At 36.4% G+C, this 21,979-nt stretch overlaps 1 protein-coding gene across 2 annotated transcripts in view; it reads right to left on the bottom strand.

Moving 5' to 3' along the window:
* Nucleotides 1-21,979, bottom strand: part of IL1RAPL2 (interleukin 1 receptor accessory protein like 2) — a 565,994-nt gene that overhangs the window by 22,667 nt on the left and 521,348 nt on the right. For both annotated transcript variants that reach the window (XM_036924997.2, XM_057495438.1), the window contains exons 6-7: nucleotides 15,726-15,871; nucleotides 3,370-3,513 (exon numbers count right to left, since the gene is read on the bottom strand). In XM_036924997.2, coding sequence (XP_036780892.2) covers nucleotides 3,370-3,513; nucleotides 15,726-15,871 — 290 coding nt within the window. The remainder of the gene's footprint in view (nucleotides 1-3,369; nucleotides 3,514-15,725; nucleotides 15,872-21,979) is intronic.

Genomic DNA, 21,979 nt, shown 5'->3' on the forward strand with positions numbered 1-21,979 from the left:
CATACTAGGTCACAAAAAGACCCTCAGTAAATTCAAAAAGATTGAAATTCTACCAACCAGCTTCTCAGACCACAAAGGTATATAACTAGAAATAAATTGTACAAAGAAAGCAAAAAGGCTCGCAAACACATGGCAGCTTAACAACATCCTCCTAAATAATCAATGGATCAATCACCAAATTAAAATAGAGATCAAGCAATATATGGAGACAAATGTCAACAACAGTACAAAGCCCCAACTTCTGTGGGATGCAGCAAAAGTAGTCCTAAGAGGAAAGTATATAGCAATCCAGGCCCATTTAAAGAAGGAAGAACAATCCCAAATGAATAGTCTAATGTCACAATTTTTGAAATTGGAAACAGAAGAACAAATGAGGCACAAAGTCAGCAGAAGGAGGGACATAATAAATATCAGAGAAGAAATAAATAAAATTGAGAAGAATAAAAAAATAGAAAAAAATCAATGAAACAAAGAGCTGGTCCTTTGAGAAAATTAACAAAATAGATAAACCCCCAGCCAGACTTATTAAGAGAAAAAGAGAATCTACACACATAAACAGAATTAGAAATGAGAAAGGAAAAATCATGATGGACCCCACAGAAATAAAAAGAATCATTGGAGAATACTATGAGAATCTATATGCTAACAAGCTGGAAAACCTAGAAGAAATGGACAAGAAATGGACAACTAGTACTGGAGGTCCTAGCCACGGCAATCAGACAACACAAAGGAATCCAAGGCATCCAGATTGGTAAGGAAGAAGTCAAACTGTCACTGTTTGCAGATGACATGATATTGTACATAAAAAACTGTAAAGACTCCACTCCAAAACTACTAGAACTAATATCTAAATTCAGCTAAGTTGCAGGATACAAAATTAATACACAGAAATCTGTTGCTCTCCTATACAATAACGATGAACTATCAGAAAGAGAAATCAGGAAAACAATTCCATTCACAATTGCATCAAAAAGAATAAAATACCTAGGAATAAACCTAACCAAGTAAGTGAAAGACCTATACCCTGAAAACTGCAAGACAGTCTTAAGAGAAATTAAAGAGGACACTAACAAATGGAAACTCATCCCATGCTCTTGGCTAGGAAGAATTAATATCATCAAAATGGCCATCCTTCCCAAAGCAATCTATAGATTCAATGCAATCCCTATCGAAATACCAGCAGCATTCTTCAAGGAACTGGAACAAATAGTTCTAAAATTCATATGGAACCACAAAAGACCCCAAATAGCCAAAGCAATCCTGAGAAGGAAGAATAAAGTGTGGGGGATCTCGCTCGCCAACTTCAAGCTCTACTACAAAGCCACAGTAATCAAGACAATTTGGTACTGGCACAAGAACAGAGACACAGACCAGTGGAACAGAATAGAGACTCCAGACATTAACCCAAATGTATACGGTCAATTAATATATGATAAAGGAGCCATGGACATACAATGGGGAAATGACAGTCTCTTCGGCAGCTGGTGTTGGCAAAACTGGGCAGCTACATGTAAGAGAATGAAACTGGATCACTGTCTAACCCCGTACACAAAAGTAAATTCAAAATGGATCAAAGACCTGAATGTAAGTCATGAAACCATAAAACTCTTAGAAAAAAACATAGGCAAAAATCTCTTGGACATAAACATGAGCAACTGCTTCATGAATGTATCTCCCCAGGCAAGGGAAACAAAAGCAAGTATGAACAAGCAGGACTATATCAAGCTGAAAAGCTTCTGTACAGCTAAGGACACAACCAATAGAACAAAAAGGCATCCTGCAGTATGGGAGAATATATTCATAAATGACAGATCCGATAAAGGGTTGACATCCAAAATATATAAAGAGTTCATGCACCTCAACAAACAAAAAGCAAATAATCCAATTAAAAAATGGGCAGAGGATCTGAACAGACACTTCTCCAAAGAAGAAATTCAGATGGCCAACAGGCACATGAAAAGATGCTCCACATCGCTAATCATCAGAGAAATGCAAATTAAAATGACAATGAGATCAGGATCACCACCACCAAAAGACAAACAATAATAAATGTTGGTGAGGTTGTGGAGAAAGGGGAACCCTCCTACACTGCTGGTGGGAATGCAAATTAGTTCAACCATTGTGGAAAGTAGTGTGGAGGTTCCTCAAAATCTCAAAATAGAAATACCATTTGACCCAGGAATTCCACTTCTAGGAATTTACCCTAGGAATGCAGCAGCCCAGTTGAAAAAGACAGATGCACCCCTATGTTTATCACAGCACTATTTACAATAGCCAAGAAATGGAAGCAACCTAAGTGTCCATCAGTAGATGAATGGATAAAGAAGATATGGTACATATACACAATGGAATATTACTCAGCCATAAGAAAAAAACAGATCCTACAATTTGCAACAACATGGATGGAGCTAGAGGGTATTATGCTCAGTGAAATAAGTCAGGCAGAGAAAGACAAGTATCAAATGATTTCACTCATCTGTGGAATATAAGAACAAAGCAAAAACTGAAGGAACAAAACAGCAGCAGAAACACAGAACCCAAGAATGGACTAACAGGTACCGAAGGGAAAGGGACTAGGGAGAATGGGTGGGAAGGGAGGGATAAGGGAGGGTGGGAAGGGAGGGATAAGGGAGGGTGGGAAAGAAAGGGGGTATTATGATTATCATGTATAATATGGGAATGTGAGGGGGCATAGGGAGGGCTGTGCAACACAAAGAAGACAAGTAGTGATTCTACAGCATCTTACTATGCTGATGGAGAGACTGTAATGGGGTTTGTGGGGGGGACTTGGTGATGTGGGGAGTCTAGTAAACATAATGTTCCTCATGTAATTGTAGATTAATGATACCAAAAAAAAGCTGTTAAAAAAATATGTGGGTTCAGATGTGCTGTGAGCTTTAAAAAGAGTATCTCGATAGATTTTAATCTGTTCCTTGAATTATTAGTTTGTTTTTCAATGGTAGGAATGGGGAAAAATAGTCTGTACATAAATAGAATATTCAAGAGGAAAAAAATGGAATTGATTCTTAATTTGTTTCTTAGTAAGGGGAAGGGATTTGATAGCAATTGTTTTATATCCTGAGCAGCTAAAGTCTTCTTGTTAAACTGTTTATTGTGAAATGATTTCAAACATACAGGAACATTACAAAAATAAAATTACCTCAAAGAACACTAACATATCCTTTACCCAGATTCACCTATTTTTAATATTTTCTCCTTTGCTCTCTTGATAATATTTCTCTGAATCATCTGAGGGTAAATTGCATTAACTCTATAAATATTTCATCACTTATCTCCTAAAAATAAGGGAATTTTCTTACATATCACAAATGCCTTTTAACTGAATTTGAACAATAGGAGACAGCTTACCATCAGTAGTTTCATCACCTCCAAAATGCTGTCGGTAGAGGAGCATTAATTCAATGTTGTAGCACTTGTAGATGACCAGGAACAGTACAAGGAGGAGGAAGATTGCCCCCAGGCCTCCTGCAAGCTCAATTTTGTAGATTAAATCTGGAAGAAATGGAATAAACAGGAAAAGGTAATTAAATCAGCAAGATCTGAGATCTTCCCATATTTCTAGTCTGCAAAATGTACAATCCATTCTGCTTTTCATTCCAGGAGATTCTTACTTGAAGCAGTTAAGTAGCTTTGATCTTGATACATTTGTGTAAATAAAGTTTTTGTATAATAACTCTCTTCTGAAGATTTGAGTAATTTTATTATTGAAAATTATGTCTATCTGAAAAGTAATAGTCACCTTCAATTTGTTTTGAACACATCTAGATCTAACATATATACTTTTGCTTTACGCATTTTTCAAGGAACTAAGGTCGCTACCATTTTTTGGGTCCAGGGACAATATTTTGTTGTTTCTATCTAATTACCTTCTTGGCTTAGCAAGATTGCCATCTAGTATTTAATATTTGGCTTAGCAAAATTACCATGTAGTACTTCTCAAGTGACAGGCTCTATTCTTCTACAGAACATCATAAAATAATTCTCAGAATCAAATAAAATCTAATGAGCTTGCAGGATTTAACTGTGTCATTTAACCTTAGTATAACATAATTTAATAGAAGATAACCTGGGGACATTAGCTTATCATTTCCCCTACTTATTTGAATAAATGACTATAATATGTATGTGATATAATATTCCCAGTGGGGCTGAAAGAGAATAAGAGAATGAGAAACCCAGGCTAATAACTTGGCCTATTCAGCCAACATCTACCTGACAGCAGCCTTAGGCTGCTCCAGTGGGACACCCCTAGAACTCTGAGAGTTGGAACAATTAAATCAACACAACATGGAAGAAGGCATAATGTATCCTAGGCAAGGGAATAGTGACCTACCTGTAGCTCAGTTAGTGATATTAACAAATCTAGGGTATATTCAGAAGAGGGGATAGTATCATTACATTTCATTATCATTACATAGAAATAAGAAGTCAGAAGAGAGTTTAGAGTATAAATTCAGCAATGTCCAAAGGAGAAATGCTGAATTTGAATTACATCAGACCAGATACATATTTTCCATTGTGGGACAGAAAATTCAAGGTTCTTAACATAACATAGATAAAATTTTCCTAAAACTTTAGCTAACCTCCCTTAATCTAATTCCATATTTACTAGGTGATTTTTTTATTTACTAATTCAGTTCACCATGTGACTAGAATCTGACAAAGGAAGTTGCATTCTAGTTTGTACATCAATTGCTTATGAGTTTGGTTGGCATCAATCAGCCTACCTGGATGGATCAATTCTGGGGCACTGTCAAAATCAAGTGTCTGTCAGACTACCACTCCTGAAGGTCTCTTGACAACCAGATTGTCAGCTTTTCCCTGGGAATGTACCTTGTCTCTTTATAGGCTTATTGCTTAAGAGAAATTAGTTAGGTTCAATGTAACAATTAAGGTTAAATGTAATCTTAATTAAATGCAATTAAATGTTACAATGTAACAATGTAAGATTAAAGTTAATAAAAAAATAAACATATGTAATATATACTACAAGTAATATATATTATAGATAAAAATTTCAACCAGTCTACTGTCTATTCTCTAAGTAGTCTTTTAGGGAAAAAAATTGTTGGTCCAAATTTATAAACAAAGAATCTGAGACTCAGTAGTTTAATTCACCTACCAAGATCATACATCTAAGAAGTGGCCAAGATGGGACTTGAGCCCAGACATCCTAACTTCAAATTCAAGGCTCTTTTTATTACACCACAGATTTATAAGCTCTAGCCTGGAAAATGACAATGAAAAGCCTTTACCCTGTTCTTCATAGAACTGTTATTTCTCAAGAACATGTGACTTACAGTGAATTTTGCTCTTTCTGCCCTTTCAATTCCAAGGAAAGAAGCTAAACTACAATTCATCAGGCAGAATGAAATGACAGACCACATCTCAAGGACTTCCATGGAGGGTACTACAGAATCCTATAGCTGTATAGGGAGGAAGGAGGGACTCCTGAGAGTCCAGCATATGAAGAAAAGCTTTATGTTTCCTGGGAAGAGAGGGAATTTGGTTTGAGAAAGGAGGTGGAGTAAGAGAAGAGATGATGGTAGTAGCCAGAGGCAGCAAGGCCAATCAGGAGAGTCACTGAGTGGAAATGCAAGAAACACAAATAAAGACCAATCTTTTTGAGTAAGGAGAGAGCAGGGATGACGGATAAAGAACAGGAGTGGAGCTGGCTGTGAGATACAAAATATGTTAATAAGAAACATTATGAGGGAACATATAATGAGTAGGGATAGGAAATTGGAATCTATCTGTGTCCTGCCTACAGCAAGAGGTAGTCATTTTGAAAATACAGCCACAAAATTTCAGATAAAAAAAATCCTACCACACATTAGCTCTACTTCCTGACCTCTATAGAGAAAGTGGCTCCCCAGGAATCACTGCCTGCCTCTATGTGGGTGATAAGACAGGTTTACTTAGAGACCTCTGTGGGGCTGCATTATCACAATCTATACTTATTTTCTCACACTTTACCTCAGCTATGCACTCTTAACAGCTAGTGTTAAATTGACAGAGCAATATGATTTTTTTTGTTACTTTGCAAACTGACTTCTCTTTGATCTTACGGTATTGATTGACTTGATTCAACATGTGTTTTTCTGCTGTAAAATGTTCATTTCATCTTGTAAATTTCTTGGACTCTCTGTCTCTGTGTCTCTTTCTTTGGTCAGAACAGGTTTCAACTGTTTTCAAAGTCACTTAATGGTAACTTTTTCAGTAATTTCCATGTAATTTACAGAGTAGAGTTGCTATTAGGTGAACGGAAAACATCAGCAGCAGGAACAATTTGTGCTCCCAAGTAGAAGACCCAATTTTTCCGCAGTAAATTTTTTTATTAACGTATCGATATACACTCTTGTAATAGTTTCACAAGAAAAACAATGTGATTATTACATTCACCCTTATTATCAAGTTCCCCCATGCCCCATTGCAGTCACTGTCCATCAGTGTAGTAAGGTGCCACAGAGTCACTACTTGTCTTTTCTGTGCTACCCTGTCTTCCCCGAGATATCCCACACACCATGTGTACTAATCATGATACCCCACAATCCCCTTATCCCTCCCTCCCGCACCCCTCCCCTTTGGTAACTCCAAGAAGGGACTAGTGGTCTGGAGTAAATTTAAGGAAGAAAACTGTGGTGTGAAAAGTACCTTTGTGGTTTTTATAAAAATTTTATAAAAATACCTTTCAAAGATATTACCTAAAGATGGCTGTTTATGCTGAAAACTGTGGGCCTAGTCCCTGAGACTCAACCAGTATTTTTTGATTCAGCCCTGGCAGTCACATTAAAAGGGAAACATGTATCCTATAATCAGAGGGCAGAATTGCCATCACCCATATGACACCTGGCTTTTCTTTTGTCTTCTGTTTTCAACTGTCATATTCCATCTCAGCAGGATCTATACTTCTAGGGACATTTCCCAACTGAGAAGATGAAAATCATTTTATTTGGACTGTGTCTTGTATACACTTTCCAAGGACAGTTATAGCCAGAACAGCAAATATTTATGGGATTGTAACTTTTCCTAGGCACTCAAAGTACAAGTATAATTCTTCTTAACCTTCTTAGGTTGAATCCAACGATTTATTCACTTTGAACACAAAGATCAGACATCACAAAATGTGACAAATAGCAGCTGGAGCCAAAGGAGTGGAGAGAAGAAAGGCTGGAAATGTTCTGAGCTTGTTAGTAAGTTGGAATGCCAATTAGTAGATCACACCTGAAGTTTTCCTATACAAGTTGGAGGTTCAGAGTGGGATAGTAGCACCAGGAATGATGACAGAGACAGAGAAGGAGAGAGAGAGAGAGGGAGAAATTGATTGATTGATACGCTTTTGTTTGTGGAAAAGGGAGTATGCATAGAGAAGAAACAATTATGAGAGTTTCTTTAGCGTCAGTTCAGAGTCTTGGTTCACCAAAAGAAAATAAAATTGGAATGTACTTCTTACTGAAATGTTAGTTGTACTTACTGGCAATAGTCCATCAGAGAGTGAGGAAGTGGTAGATGCAGGTAGAAGATACATAGGTAAGGATGTCTTGCTTTGAGAAAGCCTGACCCTGTTAATTGTGTATATTAGACAGATGTTTTCATCTTACGAAAGGCCTTGTCAGTTTATGAAAGAATTAATCAAATGTTTTATGCCATAATGACCATTTAGGGTATTTTCAATGTTTGACTTACAGCTCATGAGGAAGTTACTGTTTTCTAAAACAGACTGTACTAATATTCCAGGTGGAAACACTGCAGTTACTGAGGTCAGGCTATGATGTGATGAGGCCTGGAAGGTTCAGCTCCAAAGGAAATATCTGAAGTTCTGCAAGACAAGCCAGAGCTCAGTGCGATTAAGAAAGTTGGAGCAAGACCACAGGGCTTCTTGCTCTTTTCTGGAGCTCCACCATATTGTCAGAGCTCCTAAAGAAAATGGAGTAAGAGAAGATGAACTGCAAAGCACAGTGAACAAATTTGACTGCTACGCAAGACAGAGTACACACTGGTATACTGTGGGCCAAAAAAAAAAAAAGGTTTTCTTGGTTTGTATAGTGTTTAAAATAAGTGAAACTAAAATTTAAAAAACCATATCTAGTCTTCCAACTACACTTGAAAACTCTGAAGTTCTCACATCCCTGGGTTCACATTCCAGCAAGTATGGCAATAATCTAGAAAAGAGTAGTGACTGCCCCTTTAAAGCAAGGCATGTTTTATCTAGCCTGTGTTTTATTTTATTTTTTTCAAATATCTAGTCCTCCTTTTTAAAAATTTCAATATATGCCTGGTCCCTGAGGTTTTGAGTTTTCAACCCCCAATTTGGAAAGTGAATGTTTTTGAAAAGAGAAATGCACTTAGATAACCCATGGCAGACATAGTCAAGACAAGATTACAGAGAATCCTCTCTTTACCAATCCCTCATAACCATCCCCACCCTATTGCACTGGAACCTCTAGAAGGAGCATTTTCCCCAACAAAAATTTTGAGCACTTACTATGTTCTATGGACTAGGAATACAGCAGTAAATAAGACAGAAAAGTCCATTGTTCACATGGGGTTTGCATTCTAGTTGTGGTGAAAAGACAAGAAGCAAATATGTAAACAGAGCAAGTGAGAGGAAAAATAGGCGATGGGTAGTCTATTAGTGGATGATGAATGGATCAGGAAAAATATGGCATACGTAGTTGACCTTTGAACATTGTTGGGGTTAGGAGTACTAACCTCTCACACAGTTGAAGATCTACCATATAACTTTGATTCCCCCAAAATTTAACTACTAATGGCCTACTGCTGACTGGAAGTCTTAGTGATAACATAAATAGTTGGTTAGCATATATTTTGCATGTTAAATGTATAATATACAGTATTCTTATAATAAAGTAAGCTAGAGAAAAGAAAATGTTATTAGGAAAATCATAAGGAAGAGATAATACATTTATAGTACTGTACTATATTTATTGATATACTAAACTTACATTGTCTGTTTGCTGGGTGAATCATCTGTCAGTACCAACATAAACAGTGTCTTATATGATACAAAACACTGTCATGGTATATGTATTGCTAACACTAGAGATAAAAAATGAAAGGTTAATGTGACCAAGAAATTCATATTTATTTAGAAGTATAATGACTGATGCACTGATAATAAAGACACGGCAATATGATTGCTCCATGGTAGCCTAGTGTAACCGATACCATTGTTTCATGGTAGCCTAGCTTCTACACCGATGAATGAATCACAAAATTTTTATAGCATACAGTACTGCAGTATGAGAAACATTGTTACATGTCTTAAAAATCACATGTGCTGATAGGCTGATACTCAGTTTCCCTAATAACGAGAGAGGCATTCTGAACAGTAATGTAATTCTATGAAAGTAGAGTTATAAAATAGTAAGACAACTAACACATTATGAATTTTATATTAAATATCACTCACCTTATGCCTATGTAAGGATAGACTATCCACTGCCATACAAGTCTTGCACAAGGTGAATACTTAGCTGATGATGATGATGACACAAAAACCTCTCATACGGTCCTTGCCATACAGTGATTCGATTTTCACATGAAGATGCTCACACACATACACCACAAATAAGTTTACTGACTGTATGGCATGATGATCATTTCCTATTCATAAAGTGGAAGTGGATCATCCTACAGGTCTCCAGCCTTGTCATCTTCGCACTGAGTAGACTGAGGAGGAGGAGGAAGAGGAGAGGTCGGTTTTGCTGGGTCTGAGGTGGCAAAGGCGGAAGAGGCTGAGAAGATGCAAGGGGAGGCAGGAGAAGCTTGCACACTCAGGGTAACTTTACAGGGATACATTGTCATTTCTGTCTGACTTTTTTGCTTTATAGAAACTAAAAATGTTTCTATATGACACCAGTCCTTCTTTCACTATTTGCTTTAGTTTCACTGACCAAAGCATAGAAAGGTCCGTATCGTAAAAGAAGTCAAAAGCAGTCTTAAATTATCTGAACCTTTCTGGCAGATAGTCTAAATACAGTTTGTTCTCTGGCACTGCTTCCTCTACATCTTCTTCCTCAACATTTGACACTGGTTCAGAAACACTCGTCTCCATCAAGTTGTCTTCTGTGAATTCCTCTAGGGTACTGTCCGTTAGTTCTTGAATTTTTCCAAGATTCATATCTTGAGACCCTTAAACCCACATAAACCCCCACCTTTTTTTTTGCCATATCCACAGTCTCTTTCATGATTTCCTTGGCTGGCTCTGTCCTAAATCCTGTGAAGTCATGTACAACATCTGGACACAGTTTTCTCCAGCAGAAATTTATTGTTTTGGGCTTGATGGCTTTTTCTATAACAATGATGGCATCTTCAAGGGTGCCATCATTGCAGACTTTAATATTCTCTCTATCAGGGTTCTCTTGCAAAGCACTGACAATTTTTTTTCCTGGAGTATCATGTGTAATGAGGTTTAGAGGCCCTTTTGCCTCCCTGAGTTAGAGGCTGAATTAGAGACATTCTGTTTGGGGACAAGTAGACCACTTCAATGGCTTTAGTTTTGAACTCACGGGGTTTCAGGTGGTCAGGGGCATGGTCCAAGTACCAGAAGAACTTTAAAAGACAGGCCCTTACTGTAAAGGTACTTCCTGACATCAGGGACAAAGCATTAATTGAATCTACTCAGAGAAAGAGTTCTCAGTGTCCAGGCCTTATTTTTGAACAACCAAAAGACTGGCAGTTGGTGTTTGTCTTTGACCTTTGAGGGCTGGGGTCAGCACCTTTATATTTAAGGGCAGTCCTGGTCAGAAACCCGACTGTATTTGCACAAAACAGTGGAGTTAGCGTTTCCTTTCCTACCATGAATCCTGGTGCTTGCTTCTCTTCCTTACTAATATATGTCCTTTGTGCTCTTTAAAAAATTTTTTTTTACAAAACAGGGCACCTTCATCTACATTAAAAACCCATTCAGGCAGATATCCTTTCTGTTCAATAATTTTCTTAACGGGAACTCGTCTGCTGCCTCTTGGTTGGCAGAAGCTGCTTCTCCTGTTATCTTGATATTTTTTAAGCCGAACCTCTTGCTAAAATTATCAAACTATCCTTTGCTGGCATTAAATTCTCCAGCTTTAGATCCTTCACCTTCCTTTTGCTTTAAGCTGTCATATAATAACTTTGCTTTTTCTCAAATTGTATTAATAGTCTCTAGGTATGTTGTTGTTACAGCAATCCCACACCCTCATAGAAGCTGCATTTTCAAAAGGTGATTTTTTAAAAAGCTGCATTTCTGGGAAAAGTGCAAGATTTTCCCACTTGCTGGCAGAGGTGCAGTGACGGCTTCATCAATTTCTTTTTCCTTTTTTTTTAACAATGGTCTTTCAGATGGATTCATTTATCTTGAAATGGCAAACAACCACAGCTGCAGACCTCAGTCTATAGTACATGTCTTGTAATTCAACTTTTTCTTGTAATGTCATGACTTCTCTCTGCTTCTTGTGAGTACATCCAGCATCACTAGAGGCACTTTGTATGGGTCCCATGGTGTTAATCAAGGCTTATGGTATTGCACTAAGCATGATGAAAAATATTCAAGAACTGCAAGAGATCACTTTTTACTGCAATACACAATTTACTGGAAAGAAAACTGCTCACGCAACAATAAGTGTCACATCACATTTTAAATGGATCCTCACAATGCTTGAGCTCACCACAAAAGCAACAGGAAGTGGCTATGAAATTATTACAGTAGTATGCACTACAGTTAATTTTATGTAGTTATGATTTCTTACCACATAAGCTTGTTTGCATGAGTTCTAATATATTTTAACTTTTTGTAATAGATTTGTATATATTTTATGGTAGTAAATGATGAAATAGACTAGCATCTACATATATTTTATGCATTCATGACATATCTGACTTTTTCTTATGTTATAAATATTTCTAGGCTATGTGGTTTGTCTGCAAGTTATTTCAAATTGTCACAAAGCTCCAAAAATTTTCCAATATATTTACTGAAAAAAGTCCATGTATACGTTGACTCACACAGTTCAAACCCATGTTATTTAAGGGTCTACTGTATATATAATGGAATTAAGAAAGAAGGAAATCTTACCATTTGTTACCAAATGGATGAAACTGGAGGGCATTATGCTAAATGAAAGAAGCCACACAGAAAAAGGTCAATAATATATACTTCATGGTATCACTTATATGTGGAAGCTAAAAAAATTATTATTGAAGTCATAGAAACAGAGAATAGAGAAATGGTTGTCAGGGTCTGGAGGGTAAGGAAGGAAATAGGGTGCAATCGGTAAAAGGGTAAAAACTTTCAGTTATAAGATGAATAAGGTCTGAGGAGCTGATGTATAACATGGTGATTATAGTTGATAACACTGTATTGTATGATTTAAATTTTCTAAAAGGATAGAATTTAAATGCACACCTCTTAGATGCACAGGAATAAAAGGTAAATACGTGAGGTGATGGATGTGTTAATTCAAAGGGGGAAATTCTTTCACAGTGTTATATGTATATCAAACCATGTACACTATCAATATCTTAAAATTTTGTCAATTTGACCTCAATAAGCTAAAAAAATTTAAAAAAGAAAGTGATGGGTAGTACTATTTTACATAGGGTGGCCAGGTAAGGCCTGTTATTGAGTAGGTAATATTTAAGCAGAGACCTGTATTAAAAAGAGGAAATGAATTTTCAGGACAGCTGGGGGAAGGGTGTTGCAGGCAGAGGAAATAGTGCAAAGACCATGAGCCAGGACTGTCTTTGGTAAGCTTGAAAAATAGAAAGGAGGCTACTACGTGCAATGTTTGAGGCAGATTGTTTTAGAAAATAAGATCAGAAATGAGAACAGACTGTGTCATGCTTTGTGGGCCATGGCAAGGATTTGGGATTTCATCCTAAATGTAATAGAGTTCTGTAATTGGAGGGGTTCTGATTAGAGGAATAATATGATCTGACTTACACATTGAAAAGATCATCTGGCTGCTGTGCAAATAGACTATAGGGCAACAAGGGAGAAGCAGAAGGCTATTGCAATAAGCCAGGCAATTGATGCTAGTGGCTCAGACTAGGGTGGTAGCAGTGAATGTGGGGAAAATGATCAGAATCTGGATATGTTTTTAAAGTAGAGCCATGGGATTTGCTGGTGGACTAGGTATAGCATGTAATATAAGTAGAGAAATGAAAAAGTCAAGAATGACTCCAAGGATTTTGGCCTGAGCAACTGGAGGGATGGTGATGGAGATGAAGAAGGCAACTGGGAGGATCAGGTTTATAAGGAGGAAAAATCAGGAATCATGTTTGGAACAAGTAAAGCTTGATACACCTACAAGATATGTCCAGTAGTGGAGTTTTTAAAAATATTGTTGAATAGGCAGTTAGGTATACAACTCTGGAGTTCAGGCAAGAAGTCCAGGCTAGAGATATAAATTTGGGAGTGTCAGCATGTAAATGGCAAGCAAACAAGATGGAGATGGAATGAAATCATCTAGGAAGTGAGTGAAAAGAGGGGACCATGGGGAACTCTAGTATTCAGAGATCAGGAAGGTGAGAATTAACATGCCCAGTTATTCATGATTTAAACATGTTTCCTTACAGAAACCATGGGAGATGGCAGTTTTACAGTGTGCCCTCATTTCTAGTGTCATTTTGTTATTAAGAATTTTAAGGGTTGCTAGTGGTTGCTTTACTTATTAAAGAGAAATGGATTTATTTTCAAACTCAAATAAGGCTATTTCTATCCCCACTGACTGAATGATATGATCTCCTCTTATTTTCTCTCATAGCAGTAACACTATATATCTTTTGTGCAATCTTAGGTTCAACGTTTAATGTTCATCTTTCTTTATACCCTCCCTACTCTGAAGCCTATAAGCCCCACAAAGACTTGGGGATGTCTATCTTATTCATCACTTTTTCCCCCAGTGCCTAGCACAATGCTTGCTATACATGATCCTCAATAATAAAAGAGAACTTTATTCCTTCATGAATCGTAATGCCTATTAGTGGTCAAACACTCCCCAAGTTGCTGAGGATAAAGAGGTACAGCAGATTCTGGCTTGGAAGATCTCTGAGACTAAAATAAGACTGAGAGGGACAGGAATAAAGTGATCATTGCCTCAAGGTATCTGGACCTCATCAATATCTGCTCTTCATGTCATTCGACTAAGTGGTTGCCTAATGCACAGAAGTTATTCATGTTCCATACAATAACACTGTTTGAGTGTGGTATATTTCACACCATATCATTATCGTTTGAACTTCAAAGTGACTCTACAAGGTAGATATTATCACCCCTCTTTTACAGATGAGGGAACTACTGAGGTTCAGGATGTTTAATCAGACACATTAATCCTACTAAATCACATAGCTGAATCAGTGGCTGGAACAGAATCTCCTGAACCAGTGTCTCTTGATTATACTTTTCATATTAGACTCCTTTATACTTAAATTAGTTTAAGACAGAATCAGTTCCAACAGAATAAGAAATAGTACTAAAGAGATAAAAGCATTATTCTCAGAATAATTATATTTCCCTGCTTTCCCAGGGCTTTTAGTCAAGGTCAAGTATTAGGGCTGGCTGGAAAATCGAAATTCCATCCTGGCTGGGAGGTACAACGGTGACCTTGCTGATTCAGTGTGTTCTATTGCTCTATAGCCTAGATAACAAGAACTCTGATTGAGAACATTTGTTCTGTTATATTTGCAAAACCTTTGCCAGACGTACACACACAGAAAATATTTAGCCTTTTGTAGTAATCAGGAGTTGTGACAGGGTAAGAGCCAATCTCAGAAGCTGCTCCAGCTGCTGGGATCATTGTTTCTATGTCTGCTTTTGTCTCCTTTATCTGTAAACTTAGAGGTTTTTTTTTCTTTGCCCTTTATATACAGTTTCCAACCCATCTGAAACTAACTCTAAAGGGGGATCTCCATAAATATCAAATAATTCGAAAGTATATGCACCTGCTGAAGACCTCTTAACACTAGGTCACATTATGAAATATTGTTTATAGCCTTTATTATAACAATTATAAGGATATTATATACTATTATTTTTATTTATATTTTAGTCATGGAATAAAATAGTGACTTTGTTTCTCATCTACTCAAATCCCTGGTATTTCACTTAAGCAATATAAGATGAGTTTGAGATATAGAGAAAAATTTAAATGTCTATACCTATCAAATTTTTTAAGTTGAAATGTAGTTGACAGACAATAATGCATTAGTTTCACGTATACAACATAGTAATTCAACAGTTATATATGTTAGGAAGTGATCACCACTATAAATCTAGCTACCATCTGTCACCTAATTGCTTATATATTATTAACTGTATCCCCTATGCTGTACATTGTTTCCTCATGTGTTATTCATTTTGTAACTGGGAGTTTGTACCTTTTACTTCCCTTCCTCTGTTTTGTCCACTCCCCCACTTCCTCCCAACACCTATCAAACTTTATGTAACACTTACAACCAAGGTAGATTTTGTCTCACTGGATTTAATACATAACAATATTTTATTTTATATATCTACTTCCTGATGGTATGGAAGATTATTGGCACTTTATGCTACTATCTACATCAGGAGAGTTATTTCTCCTTAAAAAGAATGTTTCATAAAAGTTTATGCTAAATGACAAAATAAGGCCAGGAAACATATCTAACTTCAATATTTATTTGGTAGCTAAACAAACCATAGTAATAGTTTTAAAAATAAATACCCTTTTTACGCAGCAGAACACTGGCATGTTTCCGTCCATTTCGGTTTTCCACATGGCAGGTATAATTTGCCAGGTCAGCCTCCACCACTGAATCAAAGATGAGTGCCAACTCAACTTCTTTTTCTCCAAGATGCTCTTTGAGGAGCCTGAAATAAAGATAGTACCCTTGGCTGAATTGGTTTGATTTGGGGGTAGAGCAGCAATGCAAATTCTGCAGATGTTAACATAGCTGACACAGGTCTCCAGAGGACATGGAGAGTCCTTACTAGATATACGTTCAGAACCTTCAATAAGAACACAAAAAATGGCTCTTGATGTGAAGATCAGATGGGAAAAGAAAGAACTGAAAAATACACTCAGCAAAAAGAAATATTTACATGTCACTAGGCTTTAATAAATGAAGCCAATATGATTTGTGAGACAAAAAAGGAGGAAACTTTGGGCTCCATAGTCTAAGCTGAGTTTATGAAAGCAAATCAGATTTCTGCACCATGGCATGAAGGAAAAAATTATGTACGAGTATCAGGTTTGTATTAGAGGTTAGAGTTTTGACAACAGGGGATGGGAGGGTAAAGAAAGGGTTCTTGAAAATGGTTGCCTCACAAGAAGTAAACTGAGAGTGCTTAATGGTCTTCTATTCCCAAATATCAGTGGGAAGCCCATTCTCTACTTTTGTCTTACTTGTGGCTAATGTTGGCATGTGCCGCCTGTCCTAATCCCCAGTGATATTAGCCCCTTGCCATGGTCCTGCTTTTTCCAGATACTGTGCCCCACTTTCTTTCCCCTTTGTCCCCTTACAGGAAAAAAAACAGCCCTATGTGATGTTTCGTCATAGTCCTGCTTTTTTGCTTTCTCAAGTTGCAAAGTGCCTTGAATGGTTAAGAACAGGTGTTCTCCACAGAGGAGCTAAATTTCCAGGAACCTTTCCTGAAGAGTGTGTTTTCTGTTTCTTTGGAGAGTTAAATGTTCACTATTGGCCAGGTGCCTCTAGGGTGAGGTGAAAGTGGGTACCCTGCTGACTTTCCCATCTCCTCCTCCATTTTGCCAAAGAAAGAGTGGACCAAGAGTCTATATGGCAGCAATCCTGCCATTAAGTTCTGCAGTGAGGTTCTTAAATACATGTGTTTGTAAGATGGAAAATTGGGGTATTGGAAGTAATTCGAATCTCCTTTTGGGATGCCTGGTTAATAATGCACAGAAGAACCCTCTGATATACTGGCATTTAGCATAAAGTTGGAAAAAGACAACTGTGCTCAGTGAAAATTGGGCTCTAAGTATAGGCCTCCACTTAAAAGATCAAGCTGGAAACTTACAAATCATTAACTCAATGATGTCTTAGTTTAATTCATCTTTCAATTGAGAAAAATAACTACCATGCTTACCTTAGCCTTGTTGTGGGGGTAAAATAATTTAAATTGATTTAAAAAGTAAATAACACTATGAACACTCAAAGGAATGTTATTTCACATCAACATTTCATTATCCAAAGTTATATTGTTTACATTTTGGCTCCTCTAAAAATATTTGTATTTACATTTATTGATATTTAAAATTCTCTTGGCTTAATCCCATTTGGCTGCCGTTTGAGGAAAGGAAGGGCTTAAGGTTGGGTTGGTGGAAGAGAGTTCCAAGACTCTGAGAGTCTTCTATGAAATCTCAAGCCAAGATTATATTCCAAATAGACGTCCTTTCAAAATTAAACCTGTTTCTGTTCCTTTCCAGTAATATACACATCTGAGAGTTAATAAAACTGGCATTTATAACTTGCATAATTCTCCTGTTTTTGCCCTTTACATTTATGTACCAGCATTGAACCCAGACACATATAAGAATTTTCTTAACCACATTTTACTGGTAGTCTTTTTATTAACTTTCTCTTCCTGGCTAAAACTGTAATTATTCTCTCTTTTTTCCTCTTGCAACATATGCCTAAGAATGAAATGGGAATTTACTGTCTTCACGGTTTACGTTGTATTTTTACTCTCTCCATTTTCTCCCTGCTGTGGATAAATCCCACTACTACACTCAGTTCTTTTAGTTCTGTGTAACCTGCTATGGAAAAACCCCCTTTAGTGTCAGAAGCTGCTTAAGCACCACAAATCAAGTTTGATTTAAAGTTTCACATATAGGGCAGCCACATCCTCTGCCAGGCATGAGACAGAAAGCTGATCCTATCCCTCCAGACCAAGCCTTCCCCTCTTTATTTCTAATGCAGTTCCCAAAAACAGTTCACAGGCTGAAGAAAGAATCTAGAAAGAAGGTTTGAAAAATGGCTCTTCATCCATCTATTAATATATATAAGGTATATTAATTATCAGCTCTTGAAAATCAAGAAGTAACTTTCTTTTTTAGAACTAAGGAGCAAGTTTGTATGTATCACTAAAAATCACTCTGCAGAGTAGTCACAATTTCCTAGCAAATATCGATATGTAACACTCAATGATTCTTTGCCAAAGTGTCCATCAGTTAATGAATGGATAAAGAAGATATGGTACATATATACAATGGACTATTATTCAGCCATAAAAAAGAAAGAAATCCTGCCACTTTCAACAACATGGATGGACTTAGAAGGTATTATGCTAAGTGCAATAAGCTAGGTGGTGAAGAGATTGGTTTTAGAATGGAGGATACAAATGAGGCAATCCTGGGATATACTTCAAATAACTTCAGAAGTATTTCATTCCAAGGGTTAACATTGAAGGGCAAGTTATATGCAGCGGTGAACACTGGCAAAATAGAAAAAAAATTCAGGTGACAGAAATCACTACCTTCAGAAGTTTTATTCAGTTAACACCTATTATTAAAAGTAGTACTAGAAAAGTTTGAAAGTTGTCACTTGCACCCTTTCAACAAGAAAAAAGCTGAGCAAAATTAAAATCAACAATTCTTCTTAGGTCCAATAGAGTACTGAGGTCACAGTTGAAACTCTTGCCCCGAAAATTTGAGATAGAGTCAAATACTGAGAATCACTGAACTGGGAGCAGAATCCCAGAAGCAGGAGCCAGCAGCAGTAGAAACACACTGTAACTGATGAACCACTGTAGGCCCAGTATGGACTAGCTTGAGAGTTAAAAAAATCCAATGGACCTAACAGTAGGAGTGCCCTACACTTACATGACTTTTGCTTCCAGAAGCCCTACCAGGATCTCAGGGTGAAGATCAGAGAAAGGTTCCACTGTGCTTCTGACAGGGGAAGGGGAAAAGCAACTATCTCGAAATGAGCCCACAGCATTCTGTTCTTAACAAAGGCCTGCCCTTAAGGGAAACTCTTTTACCAGAACTAAACTACTTGAGCTTTACTAAACTTTGCTTACCAAAGGGAAGGGAAATACTCAACTCTAGCATGATCATGCTTTCCTGTCTCACCTAATAAGGGGAGGAAAGCTGAGAAACACTTGTGGAGATCACAGCCCAGACACAGACGCTCACTAAAAGACTGAGATTTTATCATAGGATTAAAGAATGCTTACCACTACATCAGTCAGGCTCCTGTATGATAACAAGGGCTTTCAGCTGAAAGAACTGCAAAGCTGACACCCTCTTAAGAAGCAGTCTCTAGGAAAACCCAAATGAAACAACGGAAACAAACAAGAACATTATAGAAATTTTAGCCTCTTACACCCACAACTATAGAAAATGGTAAACACAGCCTAACTCCTAGATGCATAAACATGATATTGCACACTAAAGGCCTATTTACCTCAGTTCCTTTCACTTGACATTTCAAATATGGCTTTCAACAACAACAAAAAATTATAAGACATGTTATAAAGCAAAAAACATTAAACAAAACAAAACACAGTCTAAAGGAACAAAGAAAGTATCTGAACCATACAGATATGGCGGAAATATTGGAAATATCAGACTGGGAATATAAAGTAACTATGATTAATATGTTAAGGGCTTTAAGGAAAAAAGGGAACAACATTCATGAACACATGGGTAATGTAACCAGAGAGATGAAAACTCTAAGAACAAATCAAAAGGAAATGCTACAAATCAAAACAATGTAACAGAAATAAAGAATGTCTTTCATGGGCTCATAGACTAGACATAGCTATAGACTGGACATAGCAGTAGACTGGACATAGCCAAAGAAAGAATCAGTGATTTTGAAGATATGTCAATGGAAAACACCTAAACTGAAATGCAAAGAGAAAAAAGCATGAAAAAAAATGGAAGAAAATGTCAAACACTTGAGGGATAATTACAAAAGGACTAACATACATGTAATGGGAGTACTAAAAGGAGAAGAAAGAGAGAAATGAAAAGTAGAAATAATTGAAATATTAATAGCTGAGAATTTTCCAAAGTTAATGACAGACTCCAAACCACAGATGCAGGAAACTCAGAGAAAACTAAGTACAATTAATTCTAAAAATATCTACACCTTGGTATATGATATTCTAACTTCAGGAAATCAAAAACAAAGAGAAAATCTTGAAAGTCTGGAGAGAAAAACTTAGTTATAGAGGAACAAAAATAAGAAATACATCAGACTTCTCTTTAGGAACCATGCAAGCAAGAAGAGAGTGGAGTGAAATATTTGGTGTTGAAAAAATCCACCACCAATCTAGAATACTATATCCACTAAATTATTCTTCGAAAGTGAAGGAGAAATAAAGACTTTCTCAGACAAATGAAAACTGAGGGAATTCACTGCCAGTAGACCTGCCCTGCAAGAAATGTTAAAAGTTCTTCAGAGAAAATCAAAATGATACAGGTCAGAAATTTGGCTTTACATAATGAAAGTAAGGTTAGAGAAGGAATACATGAAGATAAGATATTTTATTTTTCCTGTTTGTAATTGATGTAATGGGTAACAGTTTGATCAAAATATTAATAGCAATAATAGCAGTTATAAGAAAAATAAGTTTGAGGACCTAATGTACAGCATGGTGACTGTAGTTAATAATATGGTATTATATACTTCAATATTGCTGAGAGTAGGTATTAAGCATTCTCACCACATTAAAAAATTGTTAATTATGTTAATCATGTGAGGTGATGGGTGTATTAATTATCTTGATCTTGGTAATCACTCTAATGTATATGTATATCAAATATCATGTTGTATACCTTAAATATATTTGTCAATATATTGTATTTGTCAATTATTCTTCAATAAAGAATGTGAAAAAATAATAGCATTGATGTATTTGGTGATTATAGCTTCTGGATAAGCAACATTCATAAGAGCAGTGTTCTGAGGAGCAGAATGGAGAAATTGAGAATACTCTGTTACAAGGTACCTGCACTGCCTGTGAAATAGTATAGTATTTGAAAATGGACTTAGATTAGTTGTAAATGTATATTGCAAACTCTAGGGCTATTACTAAAATTCCTAAAGTACGGTTCACTTGCTAAGACAGAAGAGAAAATGAAAGAATTTAAAATGCTCAGTTAAAACCAGAAAAGGTATGAAAAGGAAATTAAGAAAATAATCTCATTCACAATAACAAAAATAATTAAATACTAAGGAATCAACTTAGCCAAAAGAGGTGAAAGACATGTACAGTGAAATTATAAAACACTGATGAAAGAAACTAAAGAAGACACAGATGAATGGAAAGATTTGGTATTCATGGATTAGAAGAATTATTGTTAAAATGATCAAAGTGATCTACAGATCTAACATCCAATATCCTAATGGCACTCTTTACAGAAAACAATCTTAAAATTCATGTGGAACCACAAAAGACCACAAATAGAAAAAACAATCCTGAGAAAGAAGAACAAAGCTGGAATATCATACAAAGCAACAATAATTAAAATAGTATGGTTCTAGTATAAAAAAAGACATAAACCAATGAAGAAGAATAGAAAGCTCAGAAATAAATCCACATACCTGTGGTCAATTGATCTTCACAAAACATGCCAAGAATACACAATTGTAAAGGGACAGTCTCTTCAATAGTGATATTGGGAAACCTAAATGCAGGCGAGAAATTGGACGCTTTTCTCATGCCATATACAAAAGTCAACCCAAAGAGGATTAAAGATTTTAACATAAGGTCTGAAGCCATAAAACTACTAGAAGAAAGCACAGAGAAAACTTCTTGACATTGTCTCACACCATATACTAAACTCAACCCAAATAGGATTAGACTTAAGCATAAGGCCCAAAACCATTAAATTCCTAGAAGAAAATATAGGGAAAACTTCTTGACATTAGTCTGGACAATGATTTTTGTACATGATACCAAAAGCACAGGCAACAAAAGCAAAAAAAAAAAAAAAGGTAAGTAGAA

The sequence above is a fragment of the Manis pentadactyla genome, chromosome X (genome assembly GCF_030020395.1).
Source record: "Manis pentadactyla isolate mManPen7 chromosome X, mManPen7.hap1, whole genome shotgun sequence".
Lineage (NCBI taxonomy): Eukaryota > Metazoa > Chordata > Mammalia > Pholidota > Manidae > Manis > Manis pentadactyla.